At 43.3% G+C, this 14,093-nt stretch overlaps 1 protein-coding gene across 3 annotated transcripts in view; it reads left to right on the plus strand.

Annotated features, from left to right (window-relative positions):
- Nucleotides 1-14,093, plus strand: part of ADCY2 (adenylate cyclase 2) — a 432,701-nt gene that overhangs the window by 382,289 nt on the left and 36,319 nt on the right. For all 3 annotated transcript variants that reach the window (XM_033178771.1, XM_033178769.1, XM_033178770.1), the window contains 2 exons: nt 7,561-7,645; nt 12,822-12,980. In XM_033178771.1, coding sequence (XP_033034662.1) covers nt 7,561-7,645; nt 12,822-12,980 — 244 coding nt within the window. The remainder of the gene's footprint in view (nt 1-7,560; nt 7,646-12,821; nt 12,981-14,093) is intronic.

Genomic DNA, 14,093 nt, shown 5'->3' on the forward strand with positions numbered 1-14,093 from the left:
CTGTGCTAGATGCTTCGTGCCCTTGAACATCAAACTCCAGGTTCTTTGGCTTTTGGACTCTGGGGCTTGTACAGCAGCATCTCCAGGGTTCTCAGTACAGAAGGCTACACTGTTGGTTTCCCTGGTTTTGAGGCTTTGGGACTTGGGCTGAGCCTCTCCCAGCATCTCTCTTTTCCTGCTTTGCAGATGGCCTGTCATGGGGCTTCACCTTGCAATCTGGTGAGCCAATTCTCGGTAATAAACTCCCTTCTATATATACATACATCCTATTGGTTCTATCCCTCTGGAAAACCCTGACTAATACATAGACCTCCCTCAAGCTTCTGGCTTTCACCCCTCGGTGTGTCGGAGGACCAAGCAGCTCCTCTGCCTGTTTCACCCAGGAAAGGTGGAAGGTACCCATGCTGGGTGAAGGGGACATGGCTTCTGTTGCCTGTTAGCCCCTTTTCTGATATACACATATGGGCCGAGGATGTTAACACACTGTCCTGAATCATGCAGAAGAGAAGATCTGAACCAAATACCATGGTTTATAACAGTACCTGGCATCTAGTACTCAACAAAAATCTGTTGAATGAATGAACAAAAGCAGGTCATGCTCTCGAACAATGGGAAGAGCCTGACACTGGCTTCCTGAAATCTCTCGCCTCACCTGCTTCCCTGAAGACAGAGTGTATCTCTAGATCACTGAGGATGTGTCTTTTAGTATCCACTTCAGGTTCTGTTTATATCTTTATATTTCAAAGGAAAGTTCAGGGAGGGCATCTCTGTTTAAAGGCAGTGACGGCCATCTTCCTGTATACTTTGTCCTGCATGTGACTTCATCGTGGCTCCTGTGGCAGAGTCTTTTCAGTACCAACTTGACATTGCTCGTGGACGGCCAACAAGATCTTACAAACCAATGGAGTTGGCAGAGGAAAAAGGAGAGGGATGCGCTAGAAAAACTTCGTATCGATGAATAATTAAGAAAATGGTATTTAAGACATTCTTACACATTCAAGAGTGTGAAGAAGAGTAGACTTTTCAGGGGGAAAGAAAGACCACTCAGAGAGAGTGTGCCATTGAAAATCCATTAGGAAGGAGGCCAGGAGTGTCCCGGTATTTAACGTGACCTGCTGGGGCATGATTCAGATAAGTCGCCTCCTGCTGAAGGTAGCCCAGGAGGTTCTCAGCTGTTTTCTGTTCTTTGGTGTTCATAGCAGTCCTCAGTACTGTCTGTGAATGGATCAATAATGGTTGTGGTTCCTCTCTGTGACACTGTCTCCCAAAGCCCTTAGCCAGAGCTGTTGAGACACCAGCTGCTCTTCAAGGTGATAGTGATATTAATAACAACGGATGTTGCTGGAAGCTGTTTTTGTCTCGAAGACACTTATCCTTCCCATGACAAAGGCTTGCTACTGAGTCTGCAAGAAGTTATCGGATTTTTCCTGAGTTGTTTTTTTTTCTTGCTGAACTGAAAAGTCTCAAGGGATCGGTGTTATTTCGCTTGGACCAAGCCATTATATTAACTCACCTGGTGGCTAGAAATGTACCTTTAATTCTAGAGACACATGGGACATAGAGAGCTTGAACAGAGCAGCTAACTAACAAGGATCCCCAAAGACCAATTAGTTCTGTGCTGCAACTTTAGCCCAGTGAAATAAATACTTTCTGGAAAGCACATAAATACAGAGTTTAAGCAGCAGTGATAGACAGTGCTTAGCCTTATCCAGAAGCTGTAGATGGAAACTGACTGAAATGTCTGCAAAAGTTTACCTTCCCAGCCTTCCTATCAGGAAGAGCACTGGAGATGCCCGGACTTGCACCTGTCATTGAGATGCATGAACTAAGCATCTTCCTTGTGGCATTTTTCTGCTTTCCCTGATTTTCCAGTGTCTGGGAAATCCCAATGGCTGGAATTTGGGATATTGTGATGTATTTTGACAATGTCCTAATGAGGGATTGATTGATGATGAACTGAGGGAAAGTCTTTGGGAAGAACAAGAAAACCCATCCCTCACGGAAAAGGTCAGGAAGAGCTGCAGGCCTCGCTCTGGGGCAGATGGTCTGTGGATATTCCCAAGCACCTGAAATTGTTTTCATGTCTTTTCTTTAAAAGAAGGATATATTACAAATTTGCATTCCAAGCCATAATATAGTTAAGTTAATATTGAAAAGATTTTCTACTCCTTTCAGATTTACCATCTCAGCTTTCCCCACTCTGCCTGTTTCCTGCACCCTGTGTGATTTCGGAAAGCGAGGAGCACAGCATGCTTTTCTGTGCCTGATACCCATTCTCGGGCCAGCAGGGAGGGAAGCCATCCCAGCCGCATCACTTTAACAACAAAACAAGTTGTCCTAGGGCTATGCAGGGTCTAACAAGCTCCTTTCCCTTCTGTAAAGAGCAACCATTAGTGAACTACTTCTCTATCAGACCTAAAACAGAAAATGTCCTGTGGTTTGGACTCATCTGCAGGAAGAAACTCGATATTTAGGCTCTTTTGTTTTGTTCTGTTTGATTTTAGAATGGGGGGAGGGATTCACAGGGCCTGTGGCATAGACTCCATAGAATGTGCAATGCTTCTCATCATCAGTTCTTCCATGTGATGCTAAGGCCACGGCCAGCCCGACCACATCAGATCACGCTGAGGCAGCAGTGGTTTCCGACTAAAAATCACTCTTCTCCACAAAAGGAAACCACAACTGCATTAATCAGGACACATGATTGTTCCACAGCAAAGGGCCAGCACTCCCAGTCCAACCCCCATAACACACACTTCTGTCATCTCTTCTGACCTGCCACTGCCTCCGGAGCTCTTTTCTAAGCAGGAGCCTATTCCTTACTCTGTGGTTCTGCTGTAGCACTGCCATGTCTGGCTTGGCATTTATGGCCACTCTGAAAAAGCGGGAGCCTTTGAGCCATCTGTCCCTGGAGACTGTTGGGCCATCTTCACTGCAAGTTCACGTGGCATTCTGGTGCATCCGTGTCCAACCCAGGGAGGGCAGAATGCCCAGAAACCCCTTAGGAAAGGTGAGCCATTTCCAAGCCAACAGTTGTTTCTCCACTCACTTACTCATTTTCACAACACACTTGTATGGAATGCCCTTGATACAGAGCATGGGAACCCTGGCTGAGCCGTTGACCTCACACTTTACCAGCCTGCCACAGGCCAGGAGGAAGGTACTGCCTCAGTGACTCAAGCTTGGGAGAAGAGTCCAAAAAGGAAACCCACAGGATCTGCAAGGAACACAGCAGGAGAGGGCACCATGAAAGTAGACCCAGGGTGTCTCAGCAATTCCCTGCTGCTTCTCAAGCCAGAGTTGGTTGAAGATTTTCTGACAAGGCATGGGACTGACTTATTTTGCTTTATGCATCTTAACCTCAGATTAGTTTTCTGGGGTGTTTTGCCTTGTTTTACGCGGGACAATGTTGTCTTCTGGCTCTGTGATTGAGGTCCCAGTCCCTTGCTGAGTGAGGCTCAGTAAGCAGACTCGTCCTTGTGGCATTATCATTTCGGACAAGACATTTGCTTTTGGCATCATTTGACATTGATGATTCCTGAGGATTTGGGGGTCATTTGTGAACAAAGCCAGGTATTTTCTAACGTAATGGTGTAACCAGAGGCATGAAAGAAAGACAAAAGATAGATTAGCTGAAGACCATGAGGATATTGTATGGGTGAAGGGGAAGGAAGTCATTGTCTCCTTGTTAGTCTGGTCTTTATGAGTCGTGGCCCTCAGTGATCAGTGAACCGATTTTTTTATTTATCCCAGTTAGTGACCTGAGAAGATACGACTTTACCTCAGCTAGCCGCTGTTAACAACACAACAGAAAGTAGGCTCCTTCGGGTACTTTTATTCTTAAAAATATTCACCCACAGAAATGTAAAGTTTTTGAAGGTGAGATAATGTTTGTGTCTACATGCCTGGACTGCTTTCCCTCCTGAGAATCATGAAAATGTCCTTTTTTACTCTATCTGAAGTGTTTGCCTTCAAGCTAGAGGCTGGTTCACTGAGCAATTCCTCCATCTCCCTCACCCAGTATATTGGGGTGTGTTGTTCTTTCGTACTCCTGAAACTTGACAAGCAAAGTGATTACTCCATTAACAACCTCAGGCGGAGGGCCAACTGCAGATGCCTCTGTGGCATGTGAGCATCTGAGTCCCCAGTGTCTGGTTTTTAGATATGAAAGGAAGTGTGTTCTATCACATTTTGGCTACCATTGTCATTGTGTTGGAAATCATAGTTACAAACTTTCTCAAGTAATATTAGCTGTATCTTCCCTATTTCATAACTCAGTGATGGCACCACCCTAACACATGAGAGTCCAAAGTAGATATCATCCTTAAAACATAAAGGAGAGAGAAAGAAACAGAGAGGGAGGGGGAGAGAGAGAGAGCGAGTTGGGGAGAGAGAGAGAGAGCTCATACCCAACTAGCTGTGCAGCTCATATTTCTCTAAACAGCTGACCTGATTGGTGGGCTGAATTGTGTCCCCCAAAAGAAGATATAAAGCTTCAATCCCCAGTGTCTCAGAATGTGACCTTATTTGGAAATAGAATCATTGCAAGTGGAATTAGTTAAGATGAGGTCATGCTGAAGGAGGGTGACCCCTAATCCAGTGTAAGTGATGCCCTCCTAAGCAGATGGCCAGGTGAAGAGACAGACACGCAGGAATGCCATGTGATGATGAAGGCAGGAATTGGAGCCACGTGGTGGCAAACTAAGAAAAGCCAGTGATGGCCAGCAAACCACCTGAAGTGAGAGCAAGGCAAGGAAGGATTCCCTAAGGGTTTCAGAAGGACAAGGCCCTGAGAACATCCTACTGTCAGACTTCTAGCCCCCAGAATTCTGAGATGATGCATTTCTGTTATTTTAAGTCACCTAGTTTATGCTACCTCATTATAGCAACTCTAGGAAATTAATTCAGAGATCAACACAGCTGACTACTCTGCCAGAAAGATGTCCCGGGATTTTACTGTACCTCTTCCTGTCTTCCACCATGCTCCATGCCCCTCCTTCTTCCCACCTTTCCCATGGTCACACGAAGACTGAGGAGATCTAGGAACCGATCTACAGTGGAGAAATAAGTCACTGAAACCATGGGGACCTTAACAGCATCCATCCACAGGTGGCCCACACAAGAGAGAAGGCCTTCAGTAGGAGCTGGCAGTTCTCTTTTGCTAACGGAATGAAAGAAGTCTTGAGAAATCCAAGTGAAATCCAAAAAAGCCAGATGGAGTTCCTAGTAGTTGTCAGAGAACTTCAGAAGAGAAAAAGGCAGCCGTGTACTGGTATGCCAGTTGGTTCTGTGGGCTGCTGGTGCCTCGTGATTCCTGAGATCCATTTAGGTCTGCGCTTTCAAATCCACTCCCCAGTCCTGCAGGGAGAGCCTCTGCTGGTCTAGCTTCCTCCAAGTTCCCCCTCCACCCACTGCTATTCCTCAGGAAGACTCAAGATCTGGGAGATGGGTAGAGCAGGGCATTCTTACCCCATAAACCAAGATTCAAATGCATTAATATAAGGACTCCCCAGACAGGATTTCTTCCAATAGGTTGCTTGTGTGAATTTTCTGTCTGATTAACTGAAAACCCAGCCAGGTCTTGAATTGCCTAAGAGGGTCCTACCTACGTCTCTCTGTCAGTGAGAGGGGCCTGAGCTGGCTCTGTATGTTTGGGGCATCTGGTCCTTTAGTTAGAAATGCAAAGGGGACTTCATTCTGATTTGTTGTACTGATGAAGCTCTTATAAACCCTGTCCTGAGATTTACTCTTAGTTTAGGAATTATGGGGGTGGTGGGTGGAAGAAGGGGATGTCATAGATGCTTTCTCTGGCCCCTTGGAATTGTAAAGTAATGTGATGTTCACAAAGCAGCATGCAAATTAAAAACTCAGCCTGCACTAGCTTCTTAGGATGTTAGCTGTGTGGTGCCACTTTCACTATTCAATATAGCATGAGCATGGTCAATATAGAGTAAAAAGAGTTTAAAATTCATGAAAGTCAGAGTCAGAATTGGTTTTAAACATCTGCACCCATCGGTCACTTCAGCTGTGCTGTTGGACACCGCAGTCATAGGCTCAGAAAGGAGCGATTTCATTTTATAAAATCAATGCCAGTGACACAGGAAGGCGGCACTGCTCCCCAATTCATTCTCAGAGAGAAATGATGACCTCCTTAAGTTTCACAAGCTCCGATTCCTCCATCCACCGCAGGTTTGGTGGAGAGGAAAGAACTCCTAATGCAAGCACAACCTTATTGGAGAGTTCTCTGTGCCTCTAAGCCGTAAACCCCGGGGACCAGGCAATTCTGTTTCCTCATTCCTGCAGGAGTCCACCTTTTCTTTGCACTTGAGTCTTTCATTCTGTTAAGAATATTCTCCAGTCTGTGTTTCCTTATCTTTTTCTCTAGTTTCTTAGCCCCACCCCACTCCCCTTCCTTATCATTCTGTAATTAATGTTAAAAATCACAAGTACCATTTGGAAAGAGTTTCGTATGTGTCAGGCTCTGTGCCAGGTATATAGATATTTAATGTGGTGGCTAAAACAGCCTGCAGGATAGGGGTTGGTACCCACCTTTGACTGATGGGGAAAGTGACGTTTGAATGGGGTTCATGCGAGGCCCCATAGCTCAGGATTCAAACCCAGGCTTTCTTGCTTTAAAGTCCACCTGGGCTTTTGAATACTACACCAAAGCCTCTTGTTATCTCATGTGTCCTTGAATCCCCCACAGAGAAGCTGGAAAAATAAAAAAGCCAGGACAACACACAAGCGGAAAGTGATTACCTGCTGTCTGTAGTTGATCAGATACCATCTATGCTGATTATGTGACGTGGTGTCCATGCATAATCCACTTTTATTTTTCAGGTCTTAGTTACAGTCCTATATGGGAAATGTTCGCATGTCAGCATTTGAAGGATGTGTGGGTGCTCACTGCCTGGACTGTCATAGTGAAGACTGGGGGAGCCTACCCAGTGCAATGACATCTTGGCAGGTGTAAATGACTGATGTCATTTATTATCAATTTGAACCTGAGGTCACTTGGGCAGTGTACCCAGAATTTTCATCTCTGTTATGCCTTTGTGATACAAAATCATATGAAAGAGTGAATAAGATTGCATGACTGCTTGAAAGTTATATGAAACTGTATAATTCAGAGGTGAGAGTAGCTTGCAGAAATTAAGTTCCCTACTTCGTGTTTATACCTCACGTGATTATTCATTTCAAGCATACAGTCTCTTTCCGAGAGTAATAATGAAAACATTGAAGAAACCGTAGATCCAATTACCCATATTGATCCCAGAAGTATAAAGAAAATGTTCATATTCTTATGTCTTCTTTTTATATTTGGTATAGCTTGATATAAGGTAGGAAATCTGTATCATTTTACTGTGCCCTCAAAGTAGGGATTTTTGGTTGGTTTTAATGCAAGCTGGGTTTGGAAGGAGATTTGAAACATGTGTTTGGCTGGTATATGATGTAGACAGGCACTAGAGAATCTGACATTGGTTGATATGCAAATTCTAAGTCCTGCGTGCATGTTGTTTTGTTGTGTTGTTATCTGTTTGTCTGTCTGTTTTTTAATAGACCAGGCATTTGGAAAGACCTGAAGACCATGGGCTCTGTGTCTCTCTCTATATTCTTCATCACACTGCTTGTTCTAGGTAGACAGGTAAGAAGTCTGTACATATATATATATATACCTTCTCTAAAGTGCTGTATTAATCGTGCTGTGCTGTGCGTTGTAGTTAACCTTCTTGGAAACAAATGTCTAAGAATCAGAATCATGTTATCACTGAAGACAAACCTAGTTAGTACAAGGTGTGGATGCTTATAGACAAAAAGGGAAAATACCTTTCTTTTTTTCCACAAAAGGCGAATTTTATGAATGGGTGCAATTTTAATCAGTTAATTTCCTGTTAAATCTCAAAATAAATTTTGTAGGTTTTATAAGCCTACAAAAGTGTTCCTTCAATAACTGACACTATTTGAAAAAAAAAAAAAACAGTATCCCCTTGACTGGAGCTTTCATTTGCATTTCAGAATATGTGGCACGCTTCTTTGAACCGGGTCTGAATACCTTTGCTGCCATTTGCAGTCATTCCTAGAAATATGATCCCCTGTTAAAAAAGTTTTATTTTGCATTGCGAATGAAACTGTTCTTCCTTCTTTGGTCCCCCAACCCTTCTGGTCTCCTAGTAGAGGCTGTGGGTGCAAGATTTTTAAAGACAATTATTCTTCCTCTGCCTCCAACAAAGACAGTTGCCCAAAGACCACAAGATTCATCTGAAGCCAGGCACCTCTGCCTCGTCCAAAGTCTGTTTTAAGTTCTGCGAAGGGTGGCATGAAACAAACAAACAGCAGTGATTTATGTATTTGGAAAGAACCCATGAAGAAGCAATGCCAATTAAATTAAATCTGTCCAGTGTCTAAGAGGTATACTATATACTTATGAGTTTGGGTCTGGCTTCCAGTTGACTTCTAGTTCTCCCCACCAGAAAGCTGTTAGGAATTGCATAGTCAGTTGGACCGAGTCTGGATCTGGCTGTCAGGCCAGCAGTCCGGGACAACTGTCTTCCTCTCACTTCCCAAGCAATGTGAGCTGCCTCCTCCCTAGGAGCCCATGATGCAGCCCTCATCCATCTCCCCAGCACTGAGCTGTCCTGTCCTGATGCAAAGCTGTTTGAGGTCCCTTCTTCCCACCCCACCACCTTGTGTTTTCTCTGTTCTGCATTCTTTGGCTTGCAGTTTTGACAACCTGTACCATGTCCAGTTCTTTTTCCCTGGTTTCTCCTGCGACCCATTTTTCTTTTCTCATGACTGGCCATCTTTCTGCTCTCGCTCGTATGGCAGGCATGCTCTCCCTTAGTACCCTATCATTTAACGTGAGATAATTGCACTTCCTTTCATGGGGTATCACCTAGATGATCATTTCTCAGGAAACAATGCGGCCATCCCCTCTGTGGGGTCACCTGTTTCTCCATTTCGTGCTGCGGATGCTTTTTCCTGCTAGAATCATCACTCAGATTCCTTCACAGCAGCAAATTTTAAGAACCTAGTATCCAATTAAATTCTCTCAACTTTGTTATTGGTCATTGAGATGATCCACATTCAGTACCACTACATGATTATGGTTGAGTCCAATGGCTGACAGTTGATCCCTTACCCTCTAATTAAACTAAATCATCAAAAGTGTTCAGTATTATGATTGAGCACTAATTTTACACAATTGGCTTGATACCAGTCTTATAGGGAGTCATTCCATTTTTGTCTTTAATGTAGCAAAAAGTAATATTTACATCTAGAGGCCTGGAAAAATTATTACTTCCTCTAAAGGATTTATCATTCTTCATAACCGTTCTTTCACACCAGCTATAAATCACCAAATCTATATAAGACACAGTGGGAAATACCAAGGTGAGCCAGGAGGCTGACCTGTAATCCAAAATCATTGAGTGAATGATTTACTAAGGCCCCAGGTCTTCTGGGTAAGAACTTTGAAGTCTGTGACAGTGCTTTAGTACTCCCCCGAGAGGAGGGGAGGTATATCACAAAACACCCCATACTGGAAATAAGATTTTTCAAGTGCTACAAGTAAAGCATTCGTGGCCGCAGTTATTGTATTTCCTGATTGATTTATTAAATGATAGTACCTGCATTTTGCAACCTATTTTGATTGTTATTCGTCCTGCTCCATGACCATCTTTTTTGAAATGATGGAGATGTGTTTGGTTTCTGAGCAAATCAGTATACTAAATATTGCTTTAGGTATCTAAGTAGCCTTGACAAAAACATTACATGTCTCTTGTGCAACAGGTACAGTGCTACTTGCTGTACTAAAGTCTAGTTTATGATAGATGTGTTAGCCAACTCAGGGGTCTCTTTTGAAAAAGAAAGAAGCTTGGTGTCTCACCAGAGCTTACACAGCAGCACACTGAGGTGGGATACATTTATACTATAAAACCAGGGGACAGTCTACATGACCTCAAAATGAAGCTATTGTTTTGTAGGAGAGCTTAGAACCTAAGAATGTCCAGGGTCACCAATTGCCCTGTACTCCAGCCTAGTGACTGGTTCTTCTGTCCATGTAGAAAGATGTGAAGCCCTCCAGTTCCTCACGTTGTTTTCAGAACCAGAAAAAGCCCAGAACTGCCCTCGAGGCTGTGCTAGATGTGAGCCCCAGCAGGGAGGGTCATGAAGTCCCAGGCATGTCCTGGAGGATTCACCCGTGCTCTTCCTGCTGTCTCATTCATTGTTGATAAAGCCAATGAAAAGCAAATTCTGCTTCTCTTCATGGGATCTGGGCCCCTCAAAACCTGTAGAGAGCAATCCGAGGGGTGGGAGGCTCTCAAAGCTGAGGAAGCCTGCGTGTCTCTCCCAGTTCCTCTCCTGCACACAGAATCCTCTGTCTCCTCTGCAGCACTGCCCTCCCCGAGTCACCCAGGCAGGGGCTTCATCCTGGCCTCTGCTAGACACCTGTGCATGGCCTCCCACCGTGTCTCTGAGTCAAATCGCTGCCTCCTTTCTCTTGTACGGACACCCGTCTTCAGGTTTAGGGCCCACCCTAGGTCCAGGATGAGATTATCTTGAGATCTTTAACTGAATCATATCCACAAAGACATTATTTCCAAATCAGATCACATTCACAAATAAGAAGCATTAGGACTTGGAACTCTCTTTTGGAGGATTATTATTCAGTGCATTCCATTTGATTGGGGATGTTTTAAGTCTTTTTTGAGGGGGCCCTTCATACGAGTTGCTAGTGTGCCAGCTACTTACACAGAAGGCAGAGGATTCGAAACAGATTGCATTGTTTGGGAAGGTGAAAGATGATTGATAGATGGATAGATTTGGCGAATAGAAAGGTAGGTAGGTAGGTAGGTAGGTAGGTAGGTAGGTAGGTAGGTAGGTAGGTAGATAGATAGATAGATAGATAGATAGATTTGGCAAAATGTCATTTCAGTTCAGTGCAGCTGATTCCAAAATACTGTGATTATTTTTTAGTAGGAGACTTACAAAATGCTTATCTGTTATGCAATAACAATGGCTCTGAAAACCTGAGCAACATCCTAGCATGGCGTACGGAAACCTTTCATGATCACTTGGGTTGGACTTACTGCCTTAACTGCTCCTTTGGAGGAGGTTTCATCTCATGCTTCACTTTTGTCTAATTTTAAGTGTGCACCTGTGTCTTCCCCATGCCCCTACCACTGGTTGCATCTATCATTTTAGTTAACACATCCCTGATTTATTTTTTTTTAAATCCATTCTTCAAGTAGGAAGACTTTTCTAGTCACTGTACAGCATACTTTCTATCAGTCCATGGTGTAGAAAATCTGGCGTGAACGTGAAACTTTAAATATAAACAAACTTTTATTTTGGGGGTTTTGTTTTTGTTTTTTGAGACAGAGTCTGGTTCTGTTTCCCAGACTGGAGTGCAGTGGCTCAATCTCAGCTCACTGCAATCTCTACCTCCTGGGTTCAAGTGATTCTCCTGTCTCAGCCTCCCAAATAACTGGGATTACAGGCATGCACAACCAGGTCCGGCTAATTTTTGTATTTTTAGTAGAGACGGGATTTTACCAGGTGGTCCAGGCTGGTCTCAAATTCCTGACCTCAAGTGACCCACCCACCTTGGCCTCCCAAAGTGCTGGGATTACAGGCATGAGCCACCATCCTGGCTAAATATAAACAAACTTAAAATATCTTTTTTGCAGTTTTTGAAAATGCCTGACTACATGAGATAAATGTAAACAGCACACCAGAGGAGGAGGAGTTTTCCTAATGTATGACAGATAATTTGAATCAAACCTAACTAATGAATAATCATTTTTCTTTCAAATTTCAAAATGTGGATTTTAAACTTTTTAAATTCTCATTTGTGCATGAGAGGCCATCTGTGTGCATGTGTGTGTGTGTTTTGTTTTACTTTGTACTTGGCATTGGTAGAATTAATCAACTCAACAAAGCAAACCAAAAACTTGCAGTTAGCTCTTCTTTGCATTTATTTGTCAATAGGTGACTATCTGTGTTAAATACACACTCTCCACTAAGCCTTTCTATTACAGGAGGATCCATTCAAGTCTATTTCGTTATATTAAATTATTTACATCATAGGAGGCACAAAATGATGGCAAGACCCAAAAGACTCTTGGTCAGTAATTGGGCCTCTCCATTCCTACAATGTTAATAATAACTACTTTTAAAATATGTTATATTTTAATACATTATAAAGCATGAATACAGGTTTTTACTAGCAGGCACTATCTTAATTAATATCAAAATGAACTTTTCTCTAAATGTAATGAATGGCATTCTGTCAGAACAACACAATTCCAAGTGGAAAAAAAATCCATATTTTGCAATGCTTACATAGTTATACAATTTGTGTTAGGGAAAAACTAATTTACAAATGCTAAAGGCAAACTGCCATAAACGAAAAATACAGTTTTTATTCAAATCATCAAAAAATGCACTCTCTCTACTGAGGTATTCTTCATTTTTTATTCATCATTTATATTCTACAATGCCTCTTTTCAAAAAATAATTTGAGCCTTCTTTTAGTAGCATAACGTTGCAGGAAGCTTTAATGGCACTTTGAGTTGAAGCCTCCATATAGCTGATTTCCCTGTTTCTGAGGCTGGTTCTTGGTTTTTGCAAATCCATGTCAGAGGTGGACTGAAGGACATTTCAGGGACACAGAGGGCTTTGTAGGGAGGGTGGTAGTTCTGTTTGGGGGTTCTTTTTTTCGGTTTCATTTTGTTCTTTTTGTTTTCTCTTTAAAACCTCCACTCTCTGGCAGGACAAGATGCCTATTGTTTCTTCACCTCTGTGTCCTCTTGTAACAGAATGAATATTACTGTAGGTTAGACTTCTTATGGAAGAACAAGTTCAAAAAAGAGCGGGAGGAGATAGAGACCATGGAGAACCTGAACCGTGTGCTGCTGGAGAACGTGCTTCCCGCGCACGTCGCTGAGCACTTCCTGGCCAGGAGCCTGAAGAATGAGGTCAGACCAGGCGGGGCTGGGGCCTGGGGGATGGGGCTGGGTGACGTGATGACCTGGGTGAGGGCTGAAAGCTTCTTCAGTGACATAAAGGCTGCAGCGCTTCGCACATCCAAGTGTTCAAAATGGCCAAGACTGGCTTGAATTGTTCAGTTTTCAAGAAGATATTGATTGGTGGTAGAGACATCCGTTGAGAATAGTGGGTTAGAATGACCTCTGAAAGTCTTGAGTTTGGAGGTGGATTCATTCTTCGAGAAGATTTTTTCCCCAATCATGCAAAGTTCTCAATGTCCATTATGGGGCACTAGGGACCCAAATATGCCTCCAAAGTAGCCACTGCTCTCTCTCCAATGTGGGAGGAGGCCTGCCTTACCAGCACGCAATGGAGGCTCAAACCAAGAGGCAACGTTAAGCCATACCTCCCACATGCCCACTGTTTCCCCGCACTCAGCTTCCCTGAGACCCTTCCAAGGCTCTTAGAATTTCAAAGATATCAGATACACAGTGAGTGTGACAGTGTTTAGGAGTTACCTAAACAAGAGCAGACCAAAGACTTGAGTCCATCCATTCGAATGGATGGAAATAGGAATTTCATGGAGGGTTTATCCGAATGGATTAGCTAGAGTTGAAAAGACTACAATGTCAGTTAAATGTTGAAATGGCTTTTGAAGAGAGATGTTGTGAGATGTCTTTAATATTGCTGAAGTGCAAGAGAAAGCAGATGTGTCTACATTTGGACTTAACGTAAGAAACATGTATCTGAACGTCCGCAGTACGCAAAGCCCTGTGCTCAGTTCTTGTGACTTTTCCCAGATGTCTGAGATGTGTAAACCAAGAAGTGTCTGAGATGGGTCTCCATCAGGTTAGAGGTTTATTTTCCAAGGATGAGGATGGTGTCCAGGAAAAAGAAACACAAGTTACAGAAGGATTCGTGCCCTGTGCTTTTCCCAAAGAGAGTTTTGAGGACTTCAATACTGAAAGGGGAAAGAGTGCACAGTAGGGGAAGGAGGAAAAGCAATAAAAAGAGAAGTGGGGTAGATGGGAGGTGGTTACATTCTTGTGAGGCTTGATTAGTGCTCATTGAAACCGCATTTTACATGTGAAAAGAGAGGAGTC

This window comes from Trachypithecus francoisi, unplaced genomic scaffold, assembly GCF_009764315.1.
Source record: "Trachypithecus francoisi isolate TF-2019V2 unplaced genomic scaffold, Tfra_2.0 Lachesis_group2, whole genome shotgun sequence".
Taxonomy (NCBI): Eukaryota; Metazoa; Chordata; class Mammalia; order Primates; family Cercopithecidae; genus Trachypithecus; species Trachypithecus francoisi.